The following is a 26035-nucleotide window of genomic DNA, read 5'->3' as shown; positions in this document are numbered from 1 at the left end:
CTTCATGGAAAGGGCTGTCCAGCCTTGGCACAGCTGCCCAGGGCAGTGCTGGAATCCCCATCCCTGGAGGGATTTAAAAGGCATGTCGATGGGGCACTTTGGATACATGGGTTAGTGTGGCCTTGGCAGTGCTGGTGAATGGTTAGACATGATGATCTCAGAGGACTTTTCCCACTAAAGGATTCCACAGTTTTTGTGATGTGAAAACCGGCTATTCCAAGCCTGACTGCATAGCTTTAGATATGATGTTCCAATACCTTCCCAGCCTTTGTGTTGCTCCATTGAGAGCCGCTCAGGCATGGAAAAGAAATCTTTCCTTCTTTTTTGTCCCTTCATTTCCATAACTGTGGGGCTGCAGATAATCCCTGTATGCAGTACATGAGTGGGCATGAGTGTATATTTTTCCAAAATTAAGGTTGAAGTCAGAGTTCATTCTGTTCCTGGTTTTAAACACATCTAAGCCAATTCTCTTTTTCATTCAGTGTATCCCATAGCATATTTTCAAAATGCTTTAAATCTGATCCTGATGAGCAATAGCACCAAAGAACACAGGGAAATAGTAGAAAAGAGGTCACTGTCCCACTCAACACTGCTGCCTCCTGGTGATCACGGAATAACTTGGGTTGGAAGAGACCTTTCAAGCTCATGTAGTCCAGCCCAAGTATGACTTGCTCGTCTAGTCCAGCCCATCTAGTCCTGGGTGCATTTGTGGAATCCTGTTGATTGAAAAATTCCCCTCCATTTTTAAGGTGTGAAATGTCACTTTGTAAGGCTGGAATGTCCCCCCCGGTGTCCCCACTGTCAGTTAATCCTTGTTGGAGCAGACCTGCTAATGCAGGGCTTAATCTACTGGTGACAACCTGTGATTTATATTCCCAGGAGACCCCAGCCTTGCTAATTGAAATGGATTTGAACTTGTGTTCACCGTGCTAGGCTGGGCTTGGAGACTTACCGAGAAAGACAGATAGAACCAGCTCTGCTGGGTCAGTAGAATTTAAAAACTATTATTACAAAAGTGGTCATTCCTGTCTGTATTCAGTAGGTATCTTTCAACATCAGCTTTTTGAACAGATTATGTATTTTCTCTATAAATCCTGATCTAGTTTATGAATGAGTGTCCCATAGGTGGCTCACCTGCCTCTAGCACATCAAAAATAATCACTTCTTGTCTGTCTGCTGCCAATTTTTGTCACCCATATCCTCTGTGCCACATGTGCTGGCCTCCCCTTACATGAAAATCAAAGTAAATATATTAATTTGTCCACCTGAATTAGACACAAAGTGACTAAGCAAGAAAGACAGTCTATCAAGCTTGATTATTCCAAATGGAAATTCATTTTATTCGGTTAATTGGTGCTTTGCCTCGCTCAGTCTCTTATGTGTAAGTGATTATTCTGATTTGTAATTCTTAATCAAATTATTTCCCTCTCCTTTAGATGATCTTTACTGAGAGTGATCATGTAGCATACTTGAGGAATTTTTACTGTCAGATATAATTTTGTGAGCAGTTGTATTATAAAGGATTTTAAAATTAGGTATTTATCCCTTTAATTCTCTCGTTATTCCTGAAGTGGTCAGATACAAAGCTTGTCTTGTTGTACAAAAAATTATATGTACAATATAATAGGCACAATAAACCCAACAGTGAGTGTGCTGTAGACAGTCCTATTAAAAAATTATAGGTTTTTATGGTGAATTTTGACTTTTCATGGCAGAATGTTTTCTAACTTGTTGTGTAGCTGAATTTAGGGAGTGTTTCCCAAGCAGAGAGGTGTCTGCCTGAGTTTTTTTTGCTTCTCGCTGGGCTGCACTGAACACATGTGCAAACATCTCCACAAATATCTGAAGTCCATTTCTTTTTTTCCTCTGGATTTTAGGACTTCTGGAATCTCTGAGGCAGAATCACAGGGAACTAAAAATAAGAATATGGAAACTCAATGTATTGATTTTTTTTAATTATTATTTTATTTTTTAATCTTTGTTTTTAAAAGCAGGTCAAAACATAGGACTTGAACAAACTTCTGGAAATTTGCTTTGTTGCTTAATGTATAACTCCAAGTAGAAAATCATTATGGAATGGCTACCCCTAACAGGAGGAATACTGAGAACCCCTAATAGGAGGAATACTGAGAAGCTGATCCCAGCTGGTGTCCTTAGAGTGGTGGTGTGATGGGTGGGATGTGCTCCCCGTGGAGCTGAACCCAGGAGCCTGAAGTTCTGCTGCTCCACAGGCTTCAATGCCAAATGCCCAAGGTGGGAATGGTGGTGGAGGGCCTGGGTTTTGGCTGAGGGGTCTGTGGGACTCAGCACCTCCCTGTGATGACCTTGGAAACACATGTAATGAAGTGTCCAAGGCCAGGTTGGATGAGGCTTGGAGTAACCTGGGGTAGTGGAAGATGTCCCTGCCCATGGCAGGGGGTGGGACAAGATGAACTTTAAGGTCCCTTCCAACCCAAACCATTCCGTCTTCGTGCAAGTTCCTGCTTTCCCCCCGTTGGTTTTGAAAAGGAAGGAGCACTTCTTTTTCTGTCTATTTTGTAAAATCATAATTCAGCTGAACAGTTTCCCTTGGAGTGCTGCAGTAATGATTGCTCACCCTGATGACATAATGGCACAATAAAGCTGTAACCAAAAACGAGGTCATGCGGGAGCTATTCCAGTTAAACTGTAACTTGGCACTGCCTGGTGTGCTGGGATGGGTCACACAGTCACAGTCCCTGACTTTCCTGAGGCCAGAGCTTGAGGAAAGAGAAAATAGCTGCAGTCAGCCCAGCTGGAGGTAAGAGCTGCTCCTGTGCCAGGGATTCCTGGCCAGGGGAGCTGCTGCCGTGCCGGCTCACTTGCTCCAGGTAGGGAATCCCCCAGCCTGGTGGAGAAAAGACTGGGGTTTATGACTTGTAGAATCACAGAATGGTTTGGGTTGGAAGTGACCTTGAAGATCATCTCATTCCACCCCCTGCCATGGGCAGGGACACCTTCCACTAGCCCAGGTTGCTCCAAGCCCCGTCCAGCCTGGCCTTGAACACTTGCAGGGATGGGGCAGCCACAGCTTCTCTGGGCAACCATGTTCTTTAGAGGGACCAACAGTGTTTGGAGTTTTATGGGTGAAAAGCAGGAAGAGTAAAAGAAGAGCCAGAGCATTTCTGTCTTTCTTTTTTCTTTCCTTTTTTTTAAATTTTTTATTAAACTCAATTTTTTGGGTAAGCACTTGCTCTTGCTGTGACCAACACCTTAAGTGCCAATGCATTGGTCAACCTACAGTGCCAGTGCTTTTATGTCTCTCATGTCTCTCATTTTTAATCCTCTTTTCTGAGTTGATGGTGCTTATCCTTGAGAATATTAACTTTTATAGCACTAAAAATCTGGGGCATGACCTGAGCTACAGGATTCTAAAGCCTTGGGGGGAAAAAAACAAATCCCAACAGTCTCTCCACCCTCCTCTGTGTGAGCTGGGATGTGTCACTGTTTTATTCCTGCTTTAGGAGGACGCAGGGGATGGGTATCAATTTAACCTGCTCTGAAGCAGCTTGTGCATCAGATTCCTTGGAAAAGTCTCACAGCTGTAGCAGGGCCACGTGCCATGACCAAGGTTTTATTGGCCTAGTTTCTTAAAGCCCAGGTTTTACTTCTGAGCTGTCAGGTCAGATGAGGATTCAGTTCTGCGGCCAAAATAGAAATTAGCCATGTGTAGTAATCCATTAATCCCTGAAAATAATGCTGTTTGTTCACATTTTGGGGAGCTGGGCTGTCCCCTGTGACATCCCTGTGGGCTGTGTGAGAAGTAGTGATCCCAGAGCTGGGAAGGGCTGTACAGAGGTATCACACACTCCCCAAACTTCTGAGCTGATCCCTATTGAATTGCATCTAAATTCCAGGTGCTTTGCCTCCTGGGACAGAGACATTGTGGCTGTCCCATCCCTGGAATTGTTCAAAGCCAGGTTGGGTGGGACTTGGTGCAGCATGGTCTAGTGGGAGGTGTCCCTGCCCATGGAGGGGGTTGGAAATGGGTGATCTTTAAGGTCTCTTCCAACTCAAACCATTCTAGGATTCTGTGATTCTTGGCAGGATTTGAGTTACCTGTACAATTTTACAGTGATTTTTTTATCCTTTTTTTTGTCATGGTATCAAGTTCTCTGTTGGACACAGAAGTGTTTATATGTAACAATGCAGCCTTTTAAATCTGTCTTTGCAACAGGAATCTCTGGCACCTCATTCAGATAATGAGATATAGCTAAATAATAATGGTAGTAATAATAAAATACACGGAGTAGTAATAAACTACCAGTAGTAGTAATAAATTACAAAAAATACTAGTCCATGGAGTGGACTTCAGGACTGAAGTACCTGAGCCATTTAGAATAGAATTACAGAATCATTAAGGTTGGAAAAGACCTCTGAGATCATCAAGTCCACCCTGTGCCCAATCCCCACCTTGTCACCCAGCCCAGAGCACTGAGTGCCACGTCCAGTCCTTCCTGGGACACCTCCAGGAATGGGCACTCCACCACCTCCCTGGGCAGCCCCTTCCAATGCCTGAACACCCTTTCCATGAGAAATTCCTCCTGATGTCCAACCTGAACCTCCCCTGGTGCAGCTTAAGGCTGCTTCTTCTCATCCCGTTCCTGGTTTCCTGTCAGAAGAGGCCAACCCACACCTATCCAGGGAATAAAGGCTGGAGGCAGTGGGATGTAAGCAGATAAATGCCCTGTATCCCATGTGGATATGAAAACAGTTCCTGTTTCTTTTACAGGAGGGGCAGCAGTTGCCTCCCAGCAGAGCTGTGTAATAATTACAGTGTGTCTCTACCTGGATCTTTTGCTTCCCACTTTTATCAACAAGAGGCTTCTTTCGTAGCACATGGTTGTCCTTTCTTGTTCAGCTGTGCTTTTCTACCCACCTGTTCTCTCTGGGGAGTTGTTACTATTTTTTACTTCTTGTTTTAACAGGCTGTATCATCACATTGTACCTTTGTGAGGATGGAAAATGCTGCTGTGTCTGTAGCTGTGGGGTTTTTTTCATTCAAAAAATTATGTTGTTGCATTCCTATGTGTGGTGGACATAAATATGAATATACAGTGAAGCTCAGGGTGTTTTTATGTGATTGCAACTCACTCACCTTCCCATCCACTCCAGTCTGAAGAGAAGTAGTTCCAATTTCTCTCAGGGAACAAGAGACAGGACAAGAGGGAACGGCCTCAGGTAAAACCTGGAGAGGTTTAGGTTGGAAATTAGGGAAAATTTCTTCATGGAAGGGATTGTCAAGCATTGGAAGAGGTTGCCCAGTGAGGTGGTGGAGTCCCCATCCCTGGAGGGATTTAAAAGCCAAGTAGATGTGGCACTTGGGGACATGGGTTAGTGGTGGCCTTGGCAGTGCTGGGGGACTGGTTGGACTTTATGGGCTCAGAGGGCTTTTCCAACCTTAACCATTCCATGATTCTATGAAATTTTAGGGTCTTAGAGGCCTTTTTCAACTTCAGTGATTCCATGATTCCCCACTTGGTCTATGCAATATTTGGTCTATGCTGAACTTAGTCCTTTGCATCGCCCTCCGTGCTGCAGCTCCTGAATTTCCTGTAAATTTTAATCCTCCTTTCTTTAGCAGTGGAAATGCAAAGTGCTTTGGTCAAAGAGTGGGATCTCACAATTTGCATAATCTTTGTCGATGTGTTTATTTTTAATAAATTGTGGGACTTCAAAGTGTGCTCCAGTTCCACTTTATCACATCCAAGAGAACAGATTCAGGGTGTCTGGCATGGAATTGGCATCTGTAAAACCCTCCTAACAGTGATTTTGTGGGAAGTGTTGATGTTCCTTCCACCTTCCCGTCTCTTGGAATCTTGCCAGCAGCTTCAATTATTTTGTGTTTTGTTTTTTTTTTAAGGAGCTGGATGTATTTTAAGGATGAGCCAGTGAACTAAACACTGCCTGGTAAAATCAGGCAGCAGAGCCACTGCCAGAATTGATTACTCGAATTTCCAGTGGATTTCAGCAGCCTTTGCTGAGGATGTGAAGCATCCCAGGATTCAGCACCTCTTCCCTGGCAACATGAGCCTTTCCCTATTGATTCTACTTTTATTCTGGCTTTATTTCAGATTTCCAAATTCTCCTTATTCCTTTCTTTCTCTTCAGTACACATTAATTGCTGCTGCATGTCCTGATCTCCCAGCATCCTATTGCTTTATAATTATAAATATAATATAATTGTAAATTGTAAATTTTGGGGGTTTATATATAATGCTAAATACAATGTAGGTACATTTTGCAGTCAGGTGTTAAACATAATTAGTTATCCAATTACCTATCTAATCCAAGAATGGGATTAGATAGTAAGACATTTAGTCTTCTTAAATTATAAATAGTAGCAGAAGGAATTGAGTGAGTAAATTGGTCAGCAGGAAGCTGAACTGGAGAAAAAAATATATTTAAGAAAATAAATGTTGATGGTAACAATGCTTTTTATTATTCTTTCTTTACTTATTATAGAGAAAAAAATTCATTGAGCTTCCAGACCGTGTATCTAAAAAATACCATGTGTGTGCTGAGTTGGAATTTACTCCTGGGTGTAGGACTGGGTATAGGAGAGGCTTGGAATAAGGTTCACTAAGTGTAACAGATGTGTGAGTGGCAAAAAGGTAGTGTGAAAGTTGTTGTTACAGGAGATTTTTATACAGTTGATCTTATCCAGAGGTCATTGCAGGTAGATTATCTCACTTTACATGGAAAGGAAGGATTTTCTAATGGTTATTCTAATAACTGCCAAGTTCCTGAAATTTTTAATCTGTTGTTAGGCAGGACTGTGGAATAACCTGCAGAAATTGTAATATTAAATGTGTTTTACTGTATCAGGGAGCTTTGTTATGCAGTCTTTGGATGGTTATGACTTCAGCAGTGGATGCAGAGCCACCATCTGGATGTGTCCTGCCATTTACAAAACACAGAAAGTAACATTTGCATGAAAACATTTTTAAATCAAGCACAACTGGTTAATGGCTGAGATGGCAGCCTCTTATAATTAATATGTTCATTAGGGACTGGATAAATACACAGCAGATTAATAACAACAGTTCTTTTCCACCTTGACTTTGAGGGATTGGAGTGTTTCTAGACCAACTGATTTATCTACATCTATTGATTTCCCTGAAATTCTTAAAGCAGCAGCAGGTTCTCATCACACTTTTCCTTTAAACTTCTCCACATTGGAAATTATTTTCTGGTCGCAGAAACTCTGAAATTCTGTGTTTGGAAAACTTTGGTGAAATGCTTTATAGGAATCAAGTGGGATAAGGAAACTCTGAAAAGTGTGTGTTAAAGGAACTTCAAACTTCATGGGGTTACTGGTCTGCTTGGTGGTTAAAACTTTTCCTCTTTGTTTTGATCTCAGGGCATATGTGATGCCAAAATTTCATTGGAGTGACATGTTCAAGGAGTGACTGGATGTGGCACTCAGTGCTCTGGTCTGGTTGACAAGGTGGTGATGGGTCACAGGTTGGACTTGATGACCTTGGAGGTGTTTTCTACCCTAAATGATGCCCTGATTCTGCATTGGCCTTTTGGAGGAAAGTCCTGTGGATCCTTCAGAGATGTTCTGGCCACACTGGGATTTTGGGCTCACAGTGCTCATGCTCTTTGCACAAGGTCTAATACTTGCAATTCGGGCAGGAACCACCAAAAATAGGTGAATTTTGCATTTATCCTCAAGATTTGTGTTTCTCCTCAAGATTCCAGCTGCTGGTACTTGGGAATTATCTCTGGGAATACCCTCCAGACTCCTTAACTCAGTGTCCTCGGCTGCCCTGTTTTATGGGTGGAGCTTTTCTGCCCTGATTTCTGTCATCTTTGAATCAGCTGAGCATTACCTTCCTCTTCTTGGATTTAAAACATCCTTAATGAATTTTTAGTGTGCACAACTGGTATTTTCCTTTTCTGCATCCATACAGGACATTTAGTGATAAGGCAATGGGAGCATGTAAAACAAGATTTTAAGTAAATTTAAACTTAGATTAAATATCACTTTTTTTCTTTTAGCTTTGTTCTGACACAAGATAAAAATAAGTAATAATAATTTCACCTGTAAATTTACCTTTTGCTTTGTTTGGGGTTTTTTTTAGGTCCAGGATGGAACATTCCTGCTCGCTCCTGCTGCTCTGTGTTAGTTTTCTGGTTGCACAAGCTCTGCCACCCAATGGAACTGAATTTCCAAAACCAACCACAACAACCAGTAAGGACATCTCTTATTTGTGGGGATGGGAGTGGGTGTGGAAAAGGACTTCTGGTGACGTATTCCTGGATAGTTTTCCAGGACTTTGACCCCACTAACGTACTCCTGATCATGCCAGGTGACCTCTGTGTTTGGTCTCTGTGTTTGGCTGGTGCTGCTGTTTTACTTTCTCTTTCCCATTTATGGGAAAAAGAGGGGAGAGCTTTGGGAGAGGTGGGGAAGCCCAGGGTGTCTCCTCCTGGCTGGGTTCCAAGCTCTCCACGCCCCAGGAGCTGTCACTGGGCATCTCCAATGTGGTGGGATGGGGGCACAGATAATATGAGATAAATTATCAAATAGACAACAGGATGAACATATTTAAACATAATGAGGAACTATGACCTTTATATGAGTCCTGTGTTTTCTGATGATACAAACTGCCTAAGGCAAGGCTTGAGGAGGAGGGTAAAGTGCAGGTGTCCTGGGTAAGATTATGTCAGGTGAAAAATAGAGGAGTGTTGTTCCAAGACCTGAGAACAATCCTTTACTCACTGGTCCACCACAGCATCTTTAATTCATCCTCATTTCTGTTTTCAGAATTTCTTCCTCTTCCTTCAAGCCCTCCTACAACCACATCCTAGCACGTAACAGTCCTGGGGAGGGGCTTGTTCAGGGGAAATGAAGTTTTTTGGAGGAAGTGTGAGGCAGTTTTTTGAGGTTTCCTGAGGCAGTTTGGATGGGGCTTGGGCAGCCTGGTCTGATGGAAGGTGTCCCTGCCCATGGCTGGGGGTGGAACGAGATGGGCTTTAAGGTCCCTTCCAACCCAAACCATTCCGTGATTTTGTGAAGATACTGATTCTATTCTGTTCTTTGATGGGGTGATGTATTTTACTTGCAGCTTGTCCTTATCCTTCATAATCCTGGCTCTCTGCCTTGGAAATCCCTGTTCTGGTTAGTGGTGTTGCTCAGGCAGTGACAGTGTGTTGAGCTCCCATCAGAGAGGGATTTCTGGAGGCAGAGCTCCTCCATGCTCTTGGTTGAAGGGAGATAAAGCTGTTGATGTTCCATATAAACAGTGTGGTGAAACCTTGATAAGTTTTCAGGTGACTGTTGTTGACACCCAGTGTTTTATTGAAGGATATTCGTGCGGTTTATTTGCTTTTAATCTGCCTGTGAACTTTACACCCAAATGGAAGGAGAGCCAAGCAAGAATTAAGTGCCAGTCCTGGCTGATGGTCCTTTGAGTGTTTTGGTCCTTAGTTGTAATAATGTAAATGGAAACAGAGGAGTTTTAGATCAAATATTAGACTGAAATTCTTCCTCGTGAGGGTGGTGAGGCCCTGGCACACTTCCCGGAGAAGCTGTGGCTGCCCCATCCCTGGGAGTGCTCAGGGCCAGGTGGCATGAGGGGCAAAATCTTAGTGTTGTTTTGCTCAGTGGTTTCAAAACAAACAAATTACTGCTATAAATAAAGATTTAGCTAAGTGTAAATATGCTAATTAATTGGTCTGCTGAAGTGTTGTCAAGTAGCTGTTGGCCCCTGCTTCTTGTCTGGCACCTGGAGCAGCAGAAAAACAAGTTACTAATATTGGTCTGAATATGTAAGAATATGGGAATTGAGAAAGGGAAGTAACTTGTAAGTGGTGTGACTTCCCAGAATTTTAATACCATGAGCACAAAGGGAGTTTTGCCATCGATGTTGTTCATCTTCAGTGCTTAATTCGAAATCGTGTTGCATTTAAGTGTGATAATATGGATAAGAGTAATCTAATCATCCACATTTTAATTAAATCCTAATTTCAGTGATATGATTTAGAAATGATTAGTATGACTAAACTGTTTTTCCTAAATATCAAAGCCTTCCTTGCTTTGCAGTGAGGAGCAAGGAAGGGTTTTGTCTGACAGACAAGTACACTCTGAAAAGACAATGCTGCAGAAAATGTTCCAAGATAATAGGATTATCTAACACATTTGATAGCCATTGAACTAATATGGTATTTTTTAATACAAAAATAAAGATTTTTGATTGAAGCATAAAGAAAACTCCATTTAAAAGACTCTGGAAAGAACTAAAGCTTCCTAAAAAAAAAAAATCCATCTCTCCATGGTAATTTCATGAGTGATCCCAAAAGATAAGATGCTTTTGATTCTGAAAGGAATAGTTATAATTCATTGCATATCATTATTTTAGCTGACTTGATTTTTTAAAACATTTGCTGAATTAAAATGCCAGCTTTATTCTTATTTTAAACATGGTTGCCCAGTCTGTATGGCTCCGTTTTTAGCACTGCTGCCATTTTGCTTCCTACAAGAGTACCATGAAATTGCCACCATGAAATTTCCCTTTCATAAAATGAAAATATTCTGGGATTTATTGCACTGCAGTTTAGTGGAGAAATTGCCCTGACATTCACTCAAATTATTCAACTGTATTAAAAAAGTATAAAGCAAAGAATCCCAGAATGGTTTGGATTGGAAGTGACCTTAAAGATCATCTCGTTCCAACTTCCAAGCCAGTATTTATTTATTTGATTTGTATAAATAAATATAAATATATATTTCAAATAGATACAACTTTATGCTCTCAAATACGTGTTACAGACTATTTATACCTGACACTGTCCATAGCATTCACACAACTCCTGGTAACTCAAATATTAATTAGTTCTCCAGTATTAATCATAGTCAGGATTGTTTCAGTTCCTCTTGTATTTTTACTTATAAAGTAGTTTAAATGTGGAAGCAGCCTGGGAATTGCAGTTGTAAAGCTTTTAAAACCTTTCCAAATGTTTAAATTCCTTTAGTATTTACTCAGTGAGTGTTTCATGGGGTTTGTGCCCATCTTTACAATTCCTTTCCCAAACCAATGTATGAACATGCAGAGGGAATGAGTTTATCAGGTGAGTTGGAGTTTGAAAGGCAGCAAATGGGGCAGCTTTGGGTGCCCATTTAATGCTGGTTTAAACTGTCAGGAGGTCAGTGGGTATCTTTGAAGATGGGATTATTTACCCCTCTACTCTGCTCTGCTCTGCTGAGACCCCTCCTGCAGAGCTGCCTCCAGCTCTGGGGTGACTAATTGTGGTCTTCCAGAACCTAAAGGGGCTCCAAGAGAGCTGGAGAGGGACTTTGGACAAGGGCCTGGAGTTACAGGACAAGGGGGAATGATTTAAACTGCCAGAGGGCAGGGTTAGATGGAATAATGGGAAGAAATTCCTCCCTGTGAGGGTGGGGAGGCCCTGGCACAGGTTGCCCAGAGAAGCTGTGGCTGCCCCATCCCTGGAAGTGTCCAAGGCCAGGTTGGATGGGGCTTGGAGCAACCTGGGCTAGTGGAAGGTGTCCCTGCCCGTGGAAGGTGTCCCTGCCCATGGCAGGGGGGAAAATGAGATGGTCTTTAGGTCCCTTCCAACCCAAACCATTCTGGGATTCTGTGATAGCCAGAATAGGACCCAGAGGTGGCACTTCCATGCTGGACTTGTGGTGCTTGTTTCATGTCATAACTGAGGCAGCATCAGAAAATGAAATTTTGAAGAAGGAATCTGGCTCATTTTCCTTGCTATTTAAATGCCAAAGGGATGCTTTGCTGGTAGATACTCAATTTCAAGAATTAGTTTGAAAAGCAGAACTTCAAAAATAGGTGGGTTTGGATTGAGGTTTGGACTAGATGACTTTTAAATGTCCCTTACATCCCAGACTGTTCAGTGATTCTGTGACTGCAGTGGCAGGTGGGCTGTGCTTGCTTTGGCTGAGTGTGATTCAGCTCTCTGAGGTGTTAAACACAGGCACCATTACTGCATTTACTGCTGCTTGCCTTCTGTGTTCTGCATGCTCTGGGCACTGGTTTCCCTTCTCTACATGTCTTTTTCCTTTGCTCTTCCTTTATTTAATATTTTTTTCTAATTTGGGTTTGTGTTTCATATGTACCAAACACAAATCCTGGTTATCAGCTGCATATCAGTTGCTTCCTTTCTGCAGCCAAGACATGGCAGGGTTGGGGTTTTCCCTTCCAAAAATAGTGTGGGCGGGCTTAGTGTGGACTTTGTGATATCCCCTGTTTGATAGGTTTGTGATAGCTCTGTTTTTTGAGAAGAAGATCAGACTGTGCATAAATAGAGCTACTGTTGTGGGATTTCTCCTGTGCTCTGATAAACAAGATCTTGTCTGTTCTTTGTCAATCACCAGAAGAATTTCAGGTACCTGATGTGCTGGTGAGGGCAAACCACACACCTGGTCTTGCTTACTTGCTTTACAGGAAGGGGAAAAAGTTGTTTTAAACACGGTTTTGTTCATGGGCCTTCTTACCCTTCATGTCCTGCTTAAAGAGGAAACAGTCCAGGGATGAAGAGAATCAAAGTTTGGGAGGGAGCATCACGGGGCAGTTACTGCTCTGTACACGCTGCTGTTGGTTCCTTTTTTTTCTTGGGGGTGGCTTTGGTTTTGACACATGTGGGAAGTGGGAACATCCTCACACTGAAGGAAATGCTGATACATTTCCAGGAAGAGCCCTGGGCCAACAGCACCAGGAATGACACTGGGAAGGACCCGTGAGTCAGCCTGGGGGGTGGCAGGGGAAGCCCAAGGGGTTGTCAGCACCCTCCTGGTGATAATCCCCCTCTGTCTCAAGATGAAAGTCATTGTTTCATTATATCTCTAAAAAAAATACCCTTGGGAGGATCTTTGTTGTATGACTGTGAAGATAAATCCCTGTTGTTTTTGGCCACAGCTCTTGGAGTGGGAGCAGTGGAAAAGTTTCCCTGGCAGTGGCTGCAGTAGAGATCTGGTTTGGAGGATCTGCCTCTTCACTGTGCATTCTTCCCAGGGTTTGGTCATTAATTTTTGAAGAGGCACTGTTTAAAAATTTATTTCAGGTCTGTGTTTCAGTCTCCCCTTAAATCCCACTTGGTCTGTAGGCAGGTGTGTTGGCCAAAGATTTTTCAGCCTCAGAGTCTACAGTGGCCTAAGCCCAGTTGGAACTTTCTCATACAATTTTCAGGCTACATTTATATCAATGCAGATATTAAAGAAAATACAGGTAATAAAGAAAGCTGTTTAAAACCACAGATGCAGGGGGTGAAGCTGTTGGTGAGCAACTGCAAGGCTTTGAGAACAGATGTGCCCATGTACAAGAAAGAGGGGGCTTTTTGTGGGGTTTGACCTAATTTACTTGTGAAATGGTTAGAGGAGAGGTGAGATCTTGGGGCAGGGAATTGCCTCAGTCGTGGCAGAGGTTCTCTGTCCTCAGCTAAAGAAATGGAGGCGGTAATTTGACAGGAGATTGAATGTCTCTTGTGCTGGGTTGGATTGAGGCTTTCAGTTTTTGCTGGGAATCAGTTTTCCAAAGACACCCCAGAAATGTGGTGTGAGGTACATCAGTTCTCTGAAAGGACCAGATGGGTGATTTTTTGTGTTGTGTAATGGACTGAGGGAAAATTTAAATCCCTCATGATGCAAACTTGTTGTTTTTCTTCCCTCATGTCATGAGTCTTGATATGGAGCCAAAGAGAACTAACACAAACCCCCTAAATCCTGGAGGGTTCCAGGATACTGAATCTGAAATTTCTAAGCTCCAGAAGTGTCTTCATTTTGTATGTGGGGGACAAAAGTATGTATTTTTTTTTTTGTTTGTTTCTCTGTCAGCCCTTGGTTTCCATGCAGAGTTGCTCAACACCCCACAGAAAGTGTTCATCTGTCTCTGGTGATTCATGTTCATCCAGACAGTGATTTTCTGAAACCCTGCCAAGTCATGGTTTCTGATTACAATTTTGTCATGCCTGTCACTTTTTGTCTTTATACACCACTTAAATGTCAGGTTTTGTGCATTTTATTGCCTTTCCTTTCTTTGTATTATTGTGTTGACTTAAGATATCTTCTTTCATTGGATGTCCCTAGTTTACCTGTGCCTCTAAAGGAGTTTTTCCATGCCCAGATACCCTCTTTGAGCATCCAGAGAGTTCCCAGCTGCTCACAGGACACCAACCAACGTATGGTTTTGCAGGAGTGAATTCCAGAAGTTGGTTGATCCATTTCCTTTCTAAAATTTTGCAGGTGTTATATACTCCTAAATATTTTATAGAATCACAGAATGGTTTGGGTAGGAAGGGACCTTAAAGATGATCTCATCCACCCCATACCATGGGCAGGGACACCTTCCACTAGCCCAAGTTGCTCCAACCTGGCCTTGGACCCTTGCAGGGATGGGGCAGCCACAGCTTCTCTGGGCAACCTGTGCCAGGGCCTCCCCACCCTCACAGGGGAACAATTTCCTCCTGATATTCCACCTAATCCTGCCTTCAGGCAGCTTTTAAACACTGTAGAAATGGTAAAAAACTCATTTAGAAGTGTGTAAATGCAGTTTAAAAGGGAAATGATACACCGCACCAGCAGCAACCAAAATTGCCTTAATTTTGGAATCGTGGTTGTAGGGTTGTGTTTTGCTTCCTGAAGGTTCAGGCTGGAAGTTTTGCTTCCTTAAATAAAACATGGTGGGTTTTTCATGATTTTAATGTGTTATATATTGAATTATTCAGTGGAATTAAAAGGTTACAGAAGCATAATGAAAGTGAGAGAGTCACATACATAAAACACTGTTAACAGAAGGGTGAGACTCAGAGGTTATACCAGATATAGCAAAGATATATTTTTTTAATCTGCATTCTGAGTATTTGTTGAACATGTCATTATTCCTACTTGTTTTTATATATAAGTGAATATAATCTATATGAAAGGTGGCATTCTTGGGTGATTTGTCTCTGGTTGAGAAACAGCTGATGCACGTAAGGGCACTGCAGCAAACCTTTAATAGGCTTCAAATTCGGCTTAAAACCTTATACCTGTTCAACTTTCTCTGAGAACACGTACATTCTTTGCTTAACTAATCATTAAAAAAAATATATCCTTGATTTTTCTCAGCAGGATGTGGTTCAGTTCTTAAAAAAGAGAAAAAGGGGGGGAAAAAGAGGAAACGTAAAAGAAAAATTGAACTTTCAAGCTGAGCTTGAAAAGTTAAAAGGGGGGGAAGAGAAATTGTAAAAAAAAAAAAAAATTGAACTTTCACTTTGAGTTTTGCCCATAATTTTGATTATTGTGTAGAACCACGGATTATTGATGCTCCAGGCACAATTTCTGTACCAGCTGAGGAAGCCTGTGTCAGTATTTCGTGTTGTGTTCGATCCACAGACTCCACCGAAGAGAACAACTTGCACAAGGACCTGCTCACTTCTCTGCTGATTCTGGGCCTGGTTGTCATCATCTTCCTGGTGCTGGTTGGGTATTTTTTCAGGTAGGTGTGGGGGGGGGCCGTGCAGGCAGCAGCAGCTCAGCCCCGTCTCGATGTGACCTCACGAGGAAGCGAAAGGCGCGCGGGGAGAGGCAGAACCTGCAGCGCAGACCACGGGCTGCGACACGGGGAAGATGAACAGAAAGAGTTTCTCTAGGATTACGTGGTTGGTGAAATAATGGTGTGGGGAGAACTCTGGTTGCCTACCAACAGCGTTGCTCAGATGACCTGGTGTCTGTGTTTCAGGTTCAGGAGACACAGGAAAGCTGTTGTGACCTCCGGGGACAAGAAGATGCCGAACGGGATCTTGGAAGAACAAGGTATGGAGGGATTTGCTTTCAGTTTGTTTGTGTGCACACCCCCTCGTTCTCTAGTTCAAAATTATTTACTTATATCTCCTTATATTTATAGTATAAGTTACAGGATTGTTGTTAAAGTGAAAATAGTTTGAAAAAATAGAATCCCAGAATGGTTTGGGTTGGAAGGACCTTAAAGCTCATCTCATTCCACCCCCCTGCCATGGGCAGGGGCACCTTCCACTAGACCAGGTTACTCCAAGCCCTGTCCAACCTGGCCTTGGAATAGAGATCCATATTTAAATATGTCTATATATAATCTTAACTTTCAGTTTTTGGTTTTAAATAATATTCACTTCAAGTTGTGATGCAGCAAATGTTTCTTTGTAAATGTTTTTTGGGCTCTTTATAGATGTTTTAGCAGGATGCCAGCTGAGGTCCAGGTTTCTGACACTGATATTTGTATTTAGAGAAAGAATTGCGGAATTACTTCTTCAAATGGGGAAAAAAGGGGCCTTAACTCTTTGTGAAATTACTGGCTGTTCCTGAGTGTGAAGTTAAAGCTGCCCTATTTCACCCTGTTGATTTTTAAGCTAATGGCACTAAAATAAAACACTCTGAGAGTTAAAAATGTTTTCCTCTGGCTTTTTAATTGTTCTGGGTTTGTTTCTGAGCCCAGGGAGCCCCCTGGGTGCGTCACTCTGGGGTCTCAGCTCAAACCCAGCAAACACAGAGGGGCTGGACAAGTTATTTTAGCCATAACTAAGAGAAAAATTATAAATTTAATGATAAAAATAATCAATCTGTGTTTTGTGGAAGTTCCACTGGGCTATGTGTGACCTAACAAGTGGGTTAAACAGGGTGGCAGTCAGAGGGAAAGTCAAACCTCTAAATACACCCCTCAGCTTCCTGCTCTGCTGGGGCTTGAAATAAGGAGCAACAGCTACACCAGTCTTGGTGCAGAGTTTCTGGTGGCTGCCAAGTTAAAGATAGGGGTGTTTTTTTATTATTTTTGTTTCCCCTTCACAAGTGAAATAATCTCACAGCATCTCTTTGGTGATAGATGCCAAAAGCTGTCCCTGCAGTCCCTGCTCTCTGTCAGCAGAATGAACTTTCTCCTTTTCTAAATAAAACTTGGTCACATTTTAATCCAGTGTAAATACAGAAATCATTCATTTCACCAGATTCTTCTTGATATGATTAAGTTCTCAAAGCAGCTACTTGGCTTATGATTTGTTTTTTTTATTTCCTTTAAATCAACTTTATCACCAGCTGAAGTCTCACGTGAGAAGTTTGTTTTGGCATCTTCCAACGTAAAGATGAATTTGTAGTTGGAAATATCTTGGTCTCTGTTGCTCTGGACGTGCCTTTAACATGCACTTCCCTTGTCCTGACAGAACAGCAACGGGTCATGTTGCTCAGCAGGTCTCCCTCAGGCCCGAAGAAGTATTTTCCTATTCCGGTGGAAAATCTAGAGGAGGAGATACGGATACGCTCGGCAGACGAAGGGAAGCTCTTCCGGGAGGAGTTTAATGTGAGTTCTCACACATTGGTTAGGCAGATTGATGGCCAAAAGCTGGGAGGGGGAACCAAAATATCTGCAAATATTAGTATTTCTTCTGAGTGTTTGGTGGTGGTGTCTCAGAGCCTCAGCACTGAGAGTGTGTGGTACCGTTCACAGGGGCCCTGCCAGGTGGGGTGACCCTTTATCTGGGCAAAATCTGGAATTTAACTGCTTTATAATGCTAAATTGGTATTGTATGAGCTATTTGACACTTGTGGTAATGTTTAAAGAAGGTGTTTAGTGTTTGCCTGGAAGCTGGAGGAGAGGAACATTGAACATGAACCTCTAGCACTGATTTTCTTGATGGTGGCGGAGGGTTTTTTGGGTGAGTCTGAGTGTTTCACCTCTATGGGAAGTACTTAGAGGAGAACACAGAGTGTGTGGCCTTTAATATCACCCTGGTGAGGTTTGACTTTTTTTTTTTCGCTGCTAATTTGACTTTTTGCTCTTTGTTATCATCCCATCACTTCCTTATTTGCAGCTCCTGTGCCCTAACACAGTTTCTATGAAGGAGCTCAAATTTTAGGGTTTCCCTTTAAACTGTTGCCTTGGTCTGTATTTTCTACCCACAACCTGAGCTGCAGCCACATGTGGTCGTGCAGATGACTTGTACCTCAAGTCTGTGGTGACCTGGGCCACTTCCTATGGAGAAATACAATGGGACAAGTCTGCATCTGGGGCCTTTTCCATACTTTCCATTATTTCTTTTCACTATTCCTTTTCATTTTCCTCCACAGCAGAAGCAAGTTGTTCAGAGCAGTAGCTTAAATGTCAAGCAGGGATTTGTGAAAGCACATGTTGATTAGACAGGCTGTTGAGTTACCTCCTTAATTGGGAGCATATTTATATCTGCAATTTGTTTGATGATATCTTTAAAACACATAATTTTCCCTTATCAGAGAGGGAGCATTGTGGAGATATTTATCAAAGCTGACAAAATGAATGCGAAAACTATCTTGACAAGGTGTGTACTGATGGATTTTGACTCTCCTGATTAATTTGCTCTGCAGTTCAGAGTGAAACAAACCATCAGTTTTAATTTTAAGCGCTGTTTTGCTTGGATCATTTTCTGCCCCGTGCTGTGAGTTTGTGAGATTCTGTCTGCACACAAAAAAACTGGGGTCTACTCCTTGTAAAGGATTGGTGGTACATGAAGTTTTCTTGATGCTTGATGTGTTTTTTTTTTTCTCCCTGCTGGAATGGATATATGAGCTGTTTGCTCAAGCCTGAGAGGGGAAGGAAGGTGGAAAGACAGTTGAATATCAGAGTGATTGATGTTGTAGCATAAAGCAGGAAGACTGACACACAGAGGTTTGTTCTGCAGCACTGGAAGGAAAGGGGCTGATAAATCAAGACCCTTCAGCAGAGACATGTGTGTGATGACCCCTCCTGCAGAGCATCCCCCAGCACACAGCACTCACATGCTCCTGGACTCAGCTCCATCCTCCCACTTGCTGAGGTCACACCTGGATCTGCCCCATGAGGCCACAGCTGCCAAATCCTACAATTTTTCCAGTCTTCCCCTTTGCAACAATCCTTTTGGTGGGAGCAGCTGAGCTGTGGTGGAGCCTGACTGGCCCAGGTTGCCCAGAGAAGCTGTGGCTTCCCCGTCCCTGGAAGTGTCCAAGGCCAGGTTGGACGGGGCTTGGAGCAACCTGGGCTAGTGGAAGGTGTCCCTGCCCATGGCAGGGGGGTGGGACTGGAGGGTCTTTAAGGTTCCTTCCAACCCAAACCATTCTGTAATTCTGTGATCCTGTGCTGAGGATACACCAGGGATCTCTGCCCACGGTGGTTTTTGCTTCACGTGGCCTGATCCAACACATCAAGGGATCAGGCATCTCTAGGAATGCAGATTCAGGGTCTCCAGTGTGAATTTGAAGCATATTGGCAAGTCCTGTGAGCCAGCAGTGGCCTGGGATGTGCACCAGCCAAAAAAGTTTGGTCCTAAGCGATTTTATTTTTTTTGGTTTTTTTTGTAAGAGTAAAGTAAGTGCTGATAGATGAAGACATGCAGGAGGCAGAAAGGATTTTTGAGGACAGTTCTCTTAGATTTATGTACCTAATGGTGTTCTCGAGTACCTTTGAATTTGTCCTTAAAACCTAAATTACCCTTAAGAGGCACATTGCACTTCTTGTACACCAACCAAAATAGCAGAGGCTCCTGCTACTCTCAGTTGCTTCCTTTTTTGTTGTGACTCCTTTGTGCATGTTGGGCACTGGGAAGAGTGTGTTCTTTCTTCACAGGAACGAAAGGAAACAATGTAAATAAAACCCCATTCCTTTCTGTAAGGCCCCTTACCTCTGTTTATCATCCCTAATGGAGCATGAGCTGGATGTTGGAAGTTTGGCATGAGTGGCTTATTGCCTTGATTTTCTGAGATTAATTACTGGAAAACTTCCTGTAAGAATTTGCTGTTGAAATTTTAATTTTTTGACTCGATTAAGAAATCCCTGTGGCTCATTTAGTGGAAAATAAAGAAGAAGATTATGCTGGGTTGAGCCTCTCAGAAGGTTCAGTGAGATTTTCTGGTTCCTGGGAAGTGGGGGCAGGTCACAGTGTGGTGCAGCAGATGACCCAGTGCCACCAGGACTCAGTTCCTCGTGACTGGGGGGTGATGGAGAGGACGTGGTGAGGTGCAACCTCAATGAATCATATCCTGCACAAAGGGTGGGAGCTGGAACTGGGCTGTGCCCTGGAACTGGGGTTCACCACCCACCCTGGAGCTTCCTATGGAGATGGCAGGGCCTTGCAGGGGTCAGGAGCAGGGGATGGAGAGATAATTTTGCCCAAGAGAATTACTTCTCATCCATTTTTCACATAAAGATGCAGAACTTCTGTGACTGTTTGTTGGGAGTTTGTTGCCCGACTTTATTTGAAGAAATCATGTTTAAAGAGATAATTATTTCATAGAATCAGGGGTTTGGGTTAGAAGGGATCTTAAAGATCATCCAGTTCCAAACTCTTCCATGGGCAGGGACATCTTCCACTACTTGTTTTCATACAAAACTTAAGTTTCTGTGGTTTATAAATCATAAATGTATTTCAATCAGCAAAATAGTCTAATTATATACCACGGTCTTCATTCAAACAAGGAATTATTAAGCAGTTTGCTTAAAAGCAGCTTTCTTTCTCAAGCCTTTTTTAACCTTTTCTCTTCTTTCTTTTGCATTCACAGGTTTAAGTGACATAAAAAAAACAAACAAAAAACCAAAAAAACACCAACAACCCAAACCCACAAATGCACGTTGCTGTTTCCTCTGTGGTGGAGAAGTCCTCCCCACACCTCCTCTTATCCTATGTCACCCTGGCAACACCATTGCTGTTTTCAAGGGGGAATTCCAAGCCCTGCCCTCTGCCAGCCAAGCAGGGATGATTTGAGCTGTACCATCACTCACCACTTTTTCCCCTTGCCCTGTGTGACTCAAGCTGGGTGGTGGGAGGTGGAAGAGTGGGAGAAGGTGGTTGTGCATTCCCAAACCACTGGGATTTTACCTTGGTGGGATCCACATGCTGACACTGAGGTTTTAGGAGTTCAGTAGAAGGATCTTAATGAAATTCAGTTTGGTCCATTTGCAGTGGTGGCATCTCAGCAGCTTCTGCTGTGGTGATGAAGCTCCATCTTGGGCATTTCCTTGTTTTCATCTTCACCCTCTACCTCCCTTTTTATTTTTCTTTAGTTTGATTTCTCTCCAAGACTGTTTTTGTTGTGTGGGTTTTTTAAGCCTGACTAAATTTATCTGCACTCTTAGATCTTGCTGATGACTTGCAGAATTCGACTCTTGCTCCTGCAGCATAAAAATAAATAAATAAATAAAAAAATCACAATTTATTTTTTCTTCTCCCTTTCAGCCAGAGTTGAGCCTTCACCTGTGGCCCTGAGCAAGATGTTTGATATTTAATGTTCTCAGCAGTGAATATTAACAATCAAGCTCTATTTCTGTTGTTGAACCAACTGTTGTTGTGGGTCGTGGTGCTCTGAGTCACTGTGGACAGATGGCAGCTTCAGGCAGCAGCTCAGAGTTGAACAATTTTCTAAAGAACTGTGATCTCTGGTGGAAACAAATTTACTTATTTTTCCAAAACTTCTGAGCTCATTTTCTGTAGTGAAATCTGACAGGGTGTATCTTCCTGTTATAGAGTGATTAAAGTTATTGGTGGAAAAAAAGTTGAAATATGTTTAATTCTGTTGGATGCAAGGAAAAGTGTGAAAATGCAGATTTTCCCTACCCTGTGAGCAGTCAAGAATTAGTTGTTTTCTAACACACTGACTTCTGTATCTTTTTGGTTTTTTTCAGTCATTAACATCTGGATATGTGCAGGGAACATTTGAAATGGCAAACAAGGAAGAAAACAGGGAGAAGAACAGATATCCCAACATCCTGCCATGTAAGACATTCCCTTTTCTTTTAAATGAGACAATTAATTTGACACTGAGCAGGCTGGCTGTAGTGGGTTTTGCTGAAAATATTCAATTAATAACAATTTTGCTGGTCACAAATGCTCTTCATACATTGTGTGTGTCCAACCTGTCTGGTTTGTGACATGTCTCTAGTAGTGGTTTAGGAACTCTGTGCTTATCCAGGCCTCCTGCTTGCAAAGAAATAACATATTTCAGAGTGATTAACCTGCTTGTTTTCTTTCAGATGATCATTCCAGAGTGATTTTGACCCAAGTTGATGGAGTCCCAGCTTCAGACTACATTAATGCATCATATATAGATGTAAGCTGACATTTGCCACTGCAAACTTTGTGACCTAAATAAGTATTTCTCTGCTAATGCGTGTTGCCATTCCATTTTTTAACTGATATTTATTTCCACAGGGTTATAAAGAAAAGAATAAATTCATAGCAGCACAAGGTAACTTATTCTCGTTTCTCTGTTCTGTACATTTTAGAGCTGAAGTTTCATTCTAGACGTGTTTTAAAGGTTATTTTCAGCTGCAAGAAGTGGTCAAATATGAGGTTGGATTTAGAGGTCACAGTTGAAGTTCAGCTGAAGTGTGTGTGAGGTGACCCAGTGCCTTTAGACCTGCAGCTACTGCTCTGAGCAGAGGCTCATCTTCTCCCCCCCCCCCCGCCAAAATTGATGTCTCCTGACAATACATTCTGTCTAAGCAATCCTGCCACAGAAATCAGCATTTCCACAGGAATTCTTGTGCTGTATTTAATCATAAATGGTGGGTAACTTTGTCACACTCACAATTCCAGACACAAAGCAAGAGCTGCCTCAGCCTCTCAAAATACTCCTGCACAATGAGCAGCTCCCAGACAGGGGTTTGTTGTGGTCACAGGTAACGTGGACCTTGCCATGGGGAAAGTTGCAAGTAGAAATCCTAAATGTTGCTCCTGCCATTGTCTACTTAAAAGATTAAGTAATATTTAAGACTGAATACTTGGAGCCCCTTCCAGTGCCTAAAGGGGCTCCAAGAGAGCTGGAGAGGGACTTGGGACAAGGGCCTGGAGGGACAGGACAAGCAGGAATGGCTTCCCACTGCCAGAGGGCAGGGTTAGATGGGATATTGGGAAGGAATTGTTGGCTGTGAGGGTGGTGAGGCCCTGGCACAGGTTGCCCAGAGAAGCTGTGGCTGCCACATCCCTGGAAGTGTCCAAGGCCAGGTTGGATGGGGCTTGGAGCAACCTGGGCTAGTAGGAGGTGTCCCTGCCCATGGCAGGGGGTGAAACTGGATGAGCTTTAAGGTCCCTTCCAAACCATTCTGTGATTCTATGAATAATATTTTAAGGGAGGATTTCTGCTAGAAATGTAGGCTTGGGGGCATAAATAAAATATGTGAAATAAAATATGGGAGTTTTTAAGGAATATGTGGTATGTTCAAAACCTGTGCAGGGTGTAGCAAACACAGGCACCCAGGATGGAGGTATTGTGAATTAAATAAGTATTTCTCTGATTTGCTGGTCTCCATTACCCCTCTTGAGCATTGCTGTGTTCTGTCTGCAGGGCCTAAGCAAGAAACAGTCAATGACTTCTGGAGGATGATATGGGAGCAGAAGTCAGCCATTATCGTCATGTTAACCAACCTGAAAGAAAGAAAAGAGGTAAAGAGCTTTCAGTTTGCTCTGGGGTGTCCCTGTGTGCTCCAGAATAAGTTGGGGCTGCTCAGGCTCTGGCCAGTTGCATCTCTGACCACTTCCTTCTCTGGTCCCTGCCAGCACAGCTGAGTTTCTGCTCTAAAAATGTAGTTTTCATTTCTAAAATACAAACTTCTATCAGTTGTTCTCAAGGAAGAAGTTCTGATGGCTCATTGTGTCCTGCATAGCCCAGAGCCAAAGGAAGATTTGTGTGGTTTTATCCCACCCTAAGGCTGCACTTGTGGGTGGGTCTGGTTGGGAATGAAGATAAAAACCCCATGCATTTTCAAAATTTTTTCTGGCACATCCACAAAACAACTAAATATTAAAGCTGCTTCATTGTGAGAGTGATCCTCTTCCTTCCTGTACCCCATTCCTCCTCTGTTACGTGGATGGGCATTCCTTGTTTGCCTCAATTTTACTTTTGCTTTATTTTCCTGCACTTTTACTGCTGCTTGATGAAGCTCAGACATCAAAGGCAACCCATAAGGGCCCATTCCCCGTGTAAGCAGCCAGAACTGTTAATTCTGAATGTTCTTCATGACTCCAAGTGACTGCCCAGAGAAGCTGTGGCTGCCCCATCCCTGGAAGTGTCCAAGGCCGGGTTGGATGGGACTTGGAGCAACCTGGGCTAGTGGAAGGTGTCCCTGCCCATGGCAGGGGGTGGAGTAAGATGATGTTTAAGGTCCCTTCTAACCCAAAGCAGCCTGTGCTTCAGTGATTCTATGAAATAAGGTCTGCTCTGCATTTCTCACTGGCTGAACTTAAAGCTTGAAAATGGAGTCAAAACATCACAGTCCCACTCATTTGGTCACCCCCTCACAAAGCAACCAAACTGAAACAAAAGCTGTGTAGGTCTGACTAGGTTAAAAAACAACTTCAAAGCTGTTCTCACCTTCTCTGCAGAAATTTAATCAGTAGCACCAGCAAGGTGTCAAAGCTGCCTTGTGCCAGATGAAAAACCCCGATATCCGTATTTATACACCGTGTTCTCAGATAACTCCCCCTTTTTTTTTTTTTTAAGCATGACCAGCAGTGAAAGCAAACTCAGCGTTACAAAACTCACTGTGGTTTTCGTGCAGGAAAAATGTTACCAGTATTGGCCTGACCAGGGGTGCTGGACTTATGGAAACATCCGTGTGTCCGTGGAGGATTGTATAGTGCTGGTGGACTACACCATCCGCAAGTTCTGCGTGCAGTCGGTGAGGAGCAGCCCCGCTCTGGGGGCTTCTTTTTAATCTTTGGAGAAAACTGGTACAATTTCAAATATTTGCTGCCAAGAAATTCAGGAAGTGGATTAAATGTATTTGCCAGTGGAGGAAGACGTGGTGCCTCTCCGGAGCGGGGCCTGCCTGCGTAACATCCGCACGGTTCATGGATTGCAAGAGGTTCTGCTGGATTTTTGTCACCGAAGGCCGTAGAAAGTCATACCTTGTGACTGCCAGGAGGGAGCACAGGAGCAGGGACTTGACTTTTTTTTCTTTTGGGGACGAATTGCACAGATAAATAAGTGAGCAAATTTGGGTATCTGGGGTAGGTATTCGTTGGCCAATGTCAGCCAGCATTGCAGCTTGATTTTTGTTCTATCTGTGATCTCTAGCACAAGTTAAAGCTTTAGATCCCAACAGAGGTGGTGGGAATGGCTCTGCTCTTGTCCACAGTGTGTGGCCTCACTAGGGATCAGTTTAGGCAGCAGTTGGGTATTGAAGGTGCAGCACTTCTTTCATTTTTCCTACTTGATCTGTCCAAAGCTGGCATTTGGCATCTCACAGCCATGCAAATCCCAAATATTTAGACTGAATTCTGTGAGTTTTGGCTGAGGCTGCTAAAAAAGGTGTTATGAGGATTTTATGGGTGAAAAAGAACTCCACATTAGATCCATTATTAACATAAATTGTGATTCTTACTCTTTAGAGTCCTATCCTGGGATTATTCCAGTTTTCACTGCTAAGATGCATTAATAAGATGTGGTAATTTTACAAAATGTTTCTTTTTTACATATACTGTAAACTTCTAATCCTCAAATCAGGCTTGAAGTGTTGCAGGAATTAAAATCATAAATAACCAGGGCAGTTTGTGTCTAAATCTTTGCATGAAAAATGAGATGTCCAACAGTGTCTGTGTGTTCCTGCAGCTTCATGATGGTTGTAAAGCTCCAAGGCTTGTCACACAGCTTCACTTCACCAGCTGGCCAGATTTTGGGGTGCCTTTCACACCTATTGGGATGCTGAAATTCCTGAAAAAAGTCAAAGCATTGAATCCTGCCCATGCTGGACCAATTGTGGTTCACTGTAGGTATGTATGTGCTCCTCAAACCATTCTCATAGCTTGGTCTGGAGTTATATATATATATATATATATATTTGTTAGGTATAGATATATTTATTTGCATATTTATATTATTTATTTACATATTTATATTAAAGGCTAATAATATGCTGAGCTTTTTGAGAGAAAAGGGTATAAACAACTTCAAAAGATCTGTCTTTGCTGTCACTTCCATGCTTAAACAGAAGTTGTTGTTTTGTTGTTTGTGGGGTTTTTAAATCCATGAGTGATATCCATTGTTTGGTACAAGTATGTTCCTTGTCAGAAAAACAGACTCATAATACAAATT

The 26035-nt window shown here is 42.7% G+C and overlaps 1 protein-coding gene across 4 annotated transcripts in view; it reads left to right on the top strand.

Annotated features, from left to right (window-relative positions):
* PTPRE (protein tyrosine phosphatase receptor type E) overlaps positions 1-26035 on the top strand; it is a 100918-nt gene that overhangs the window by 58105 nt on the left and 16778 nt on the right. For all 4 annotated transcript variants that reach the window (XM_027737120.2, XM_039378952.1, XM_039378953.1 and 1 more), the window contains 10 exons: positions 8109-8218; positions 15371-15473; positions 15717-15790; positions 17164-17300; positions 21627-21717; positions 21975-22051; positions 22153-22189; positions 23288-23385; positions 24501-24620; positions 25553-25713. In XM_027737120.2, the coding sequence (XP_027592921.2) occupies positions 8109-8218; positions 15371-15473; positions 15717-15790; positions 17164-17300; positions 21627-21717; positions 21975-22051; positions 22153-22189; positions 23288-23385; positions 24501-24620; positions 25553-25713 (1008 nt within the window). The remainder of the gene's footprint in view (positions 1-8108; positions 8219-15370; positions 15474-15716; positions 15791-17163; positions 17301-21626; positions 21718-21974; positions 22052-22152; positions 22190-23287; positions 23386-24500; positions 24621-25552; positions 25714-26035) is intronic.

This window comes from Pipra filicauda, unplaced genomic scaffold (assembly GCF_003945595.2).
Source record: "Pipra filicauda isolate LSUMZ 115617 unplaced genomic scaffold, ASM394559v2 scaffold150_size2825430_pilon, whole genome shotgun sequence".
NCBI lineage: Eukaryota > Metazoa > Chordata > Aves > Passeriformes > Pipridae > Pipra > Pipra filicauda.
This window is presented reverse-complemented; position numbering and strand designations above follow the sequence as displayed.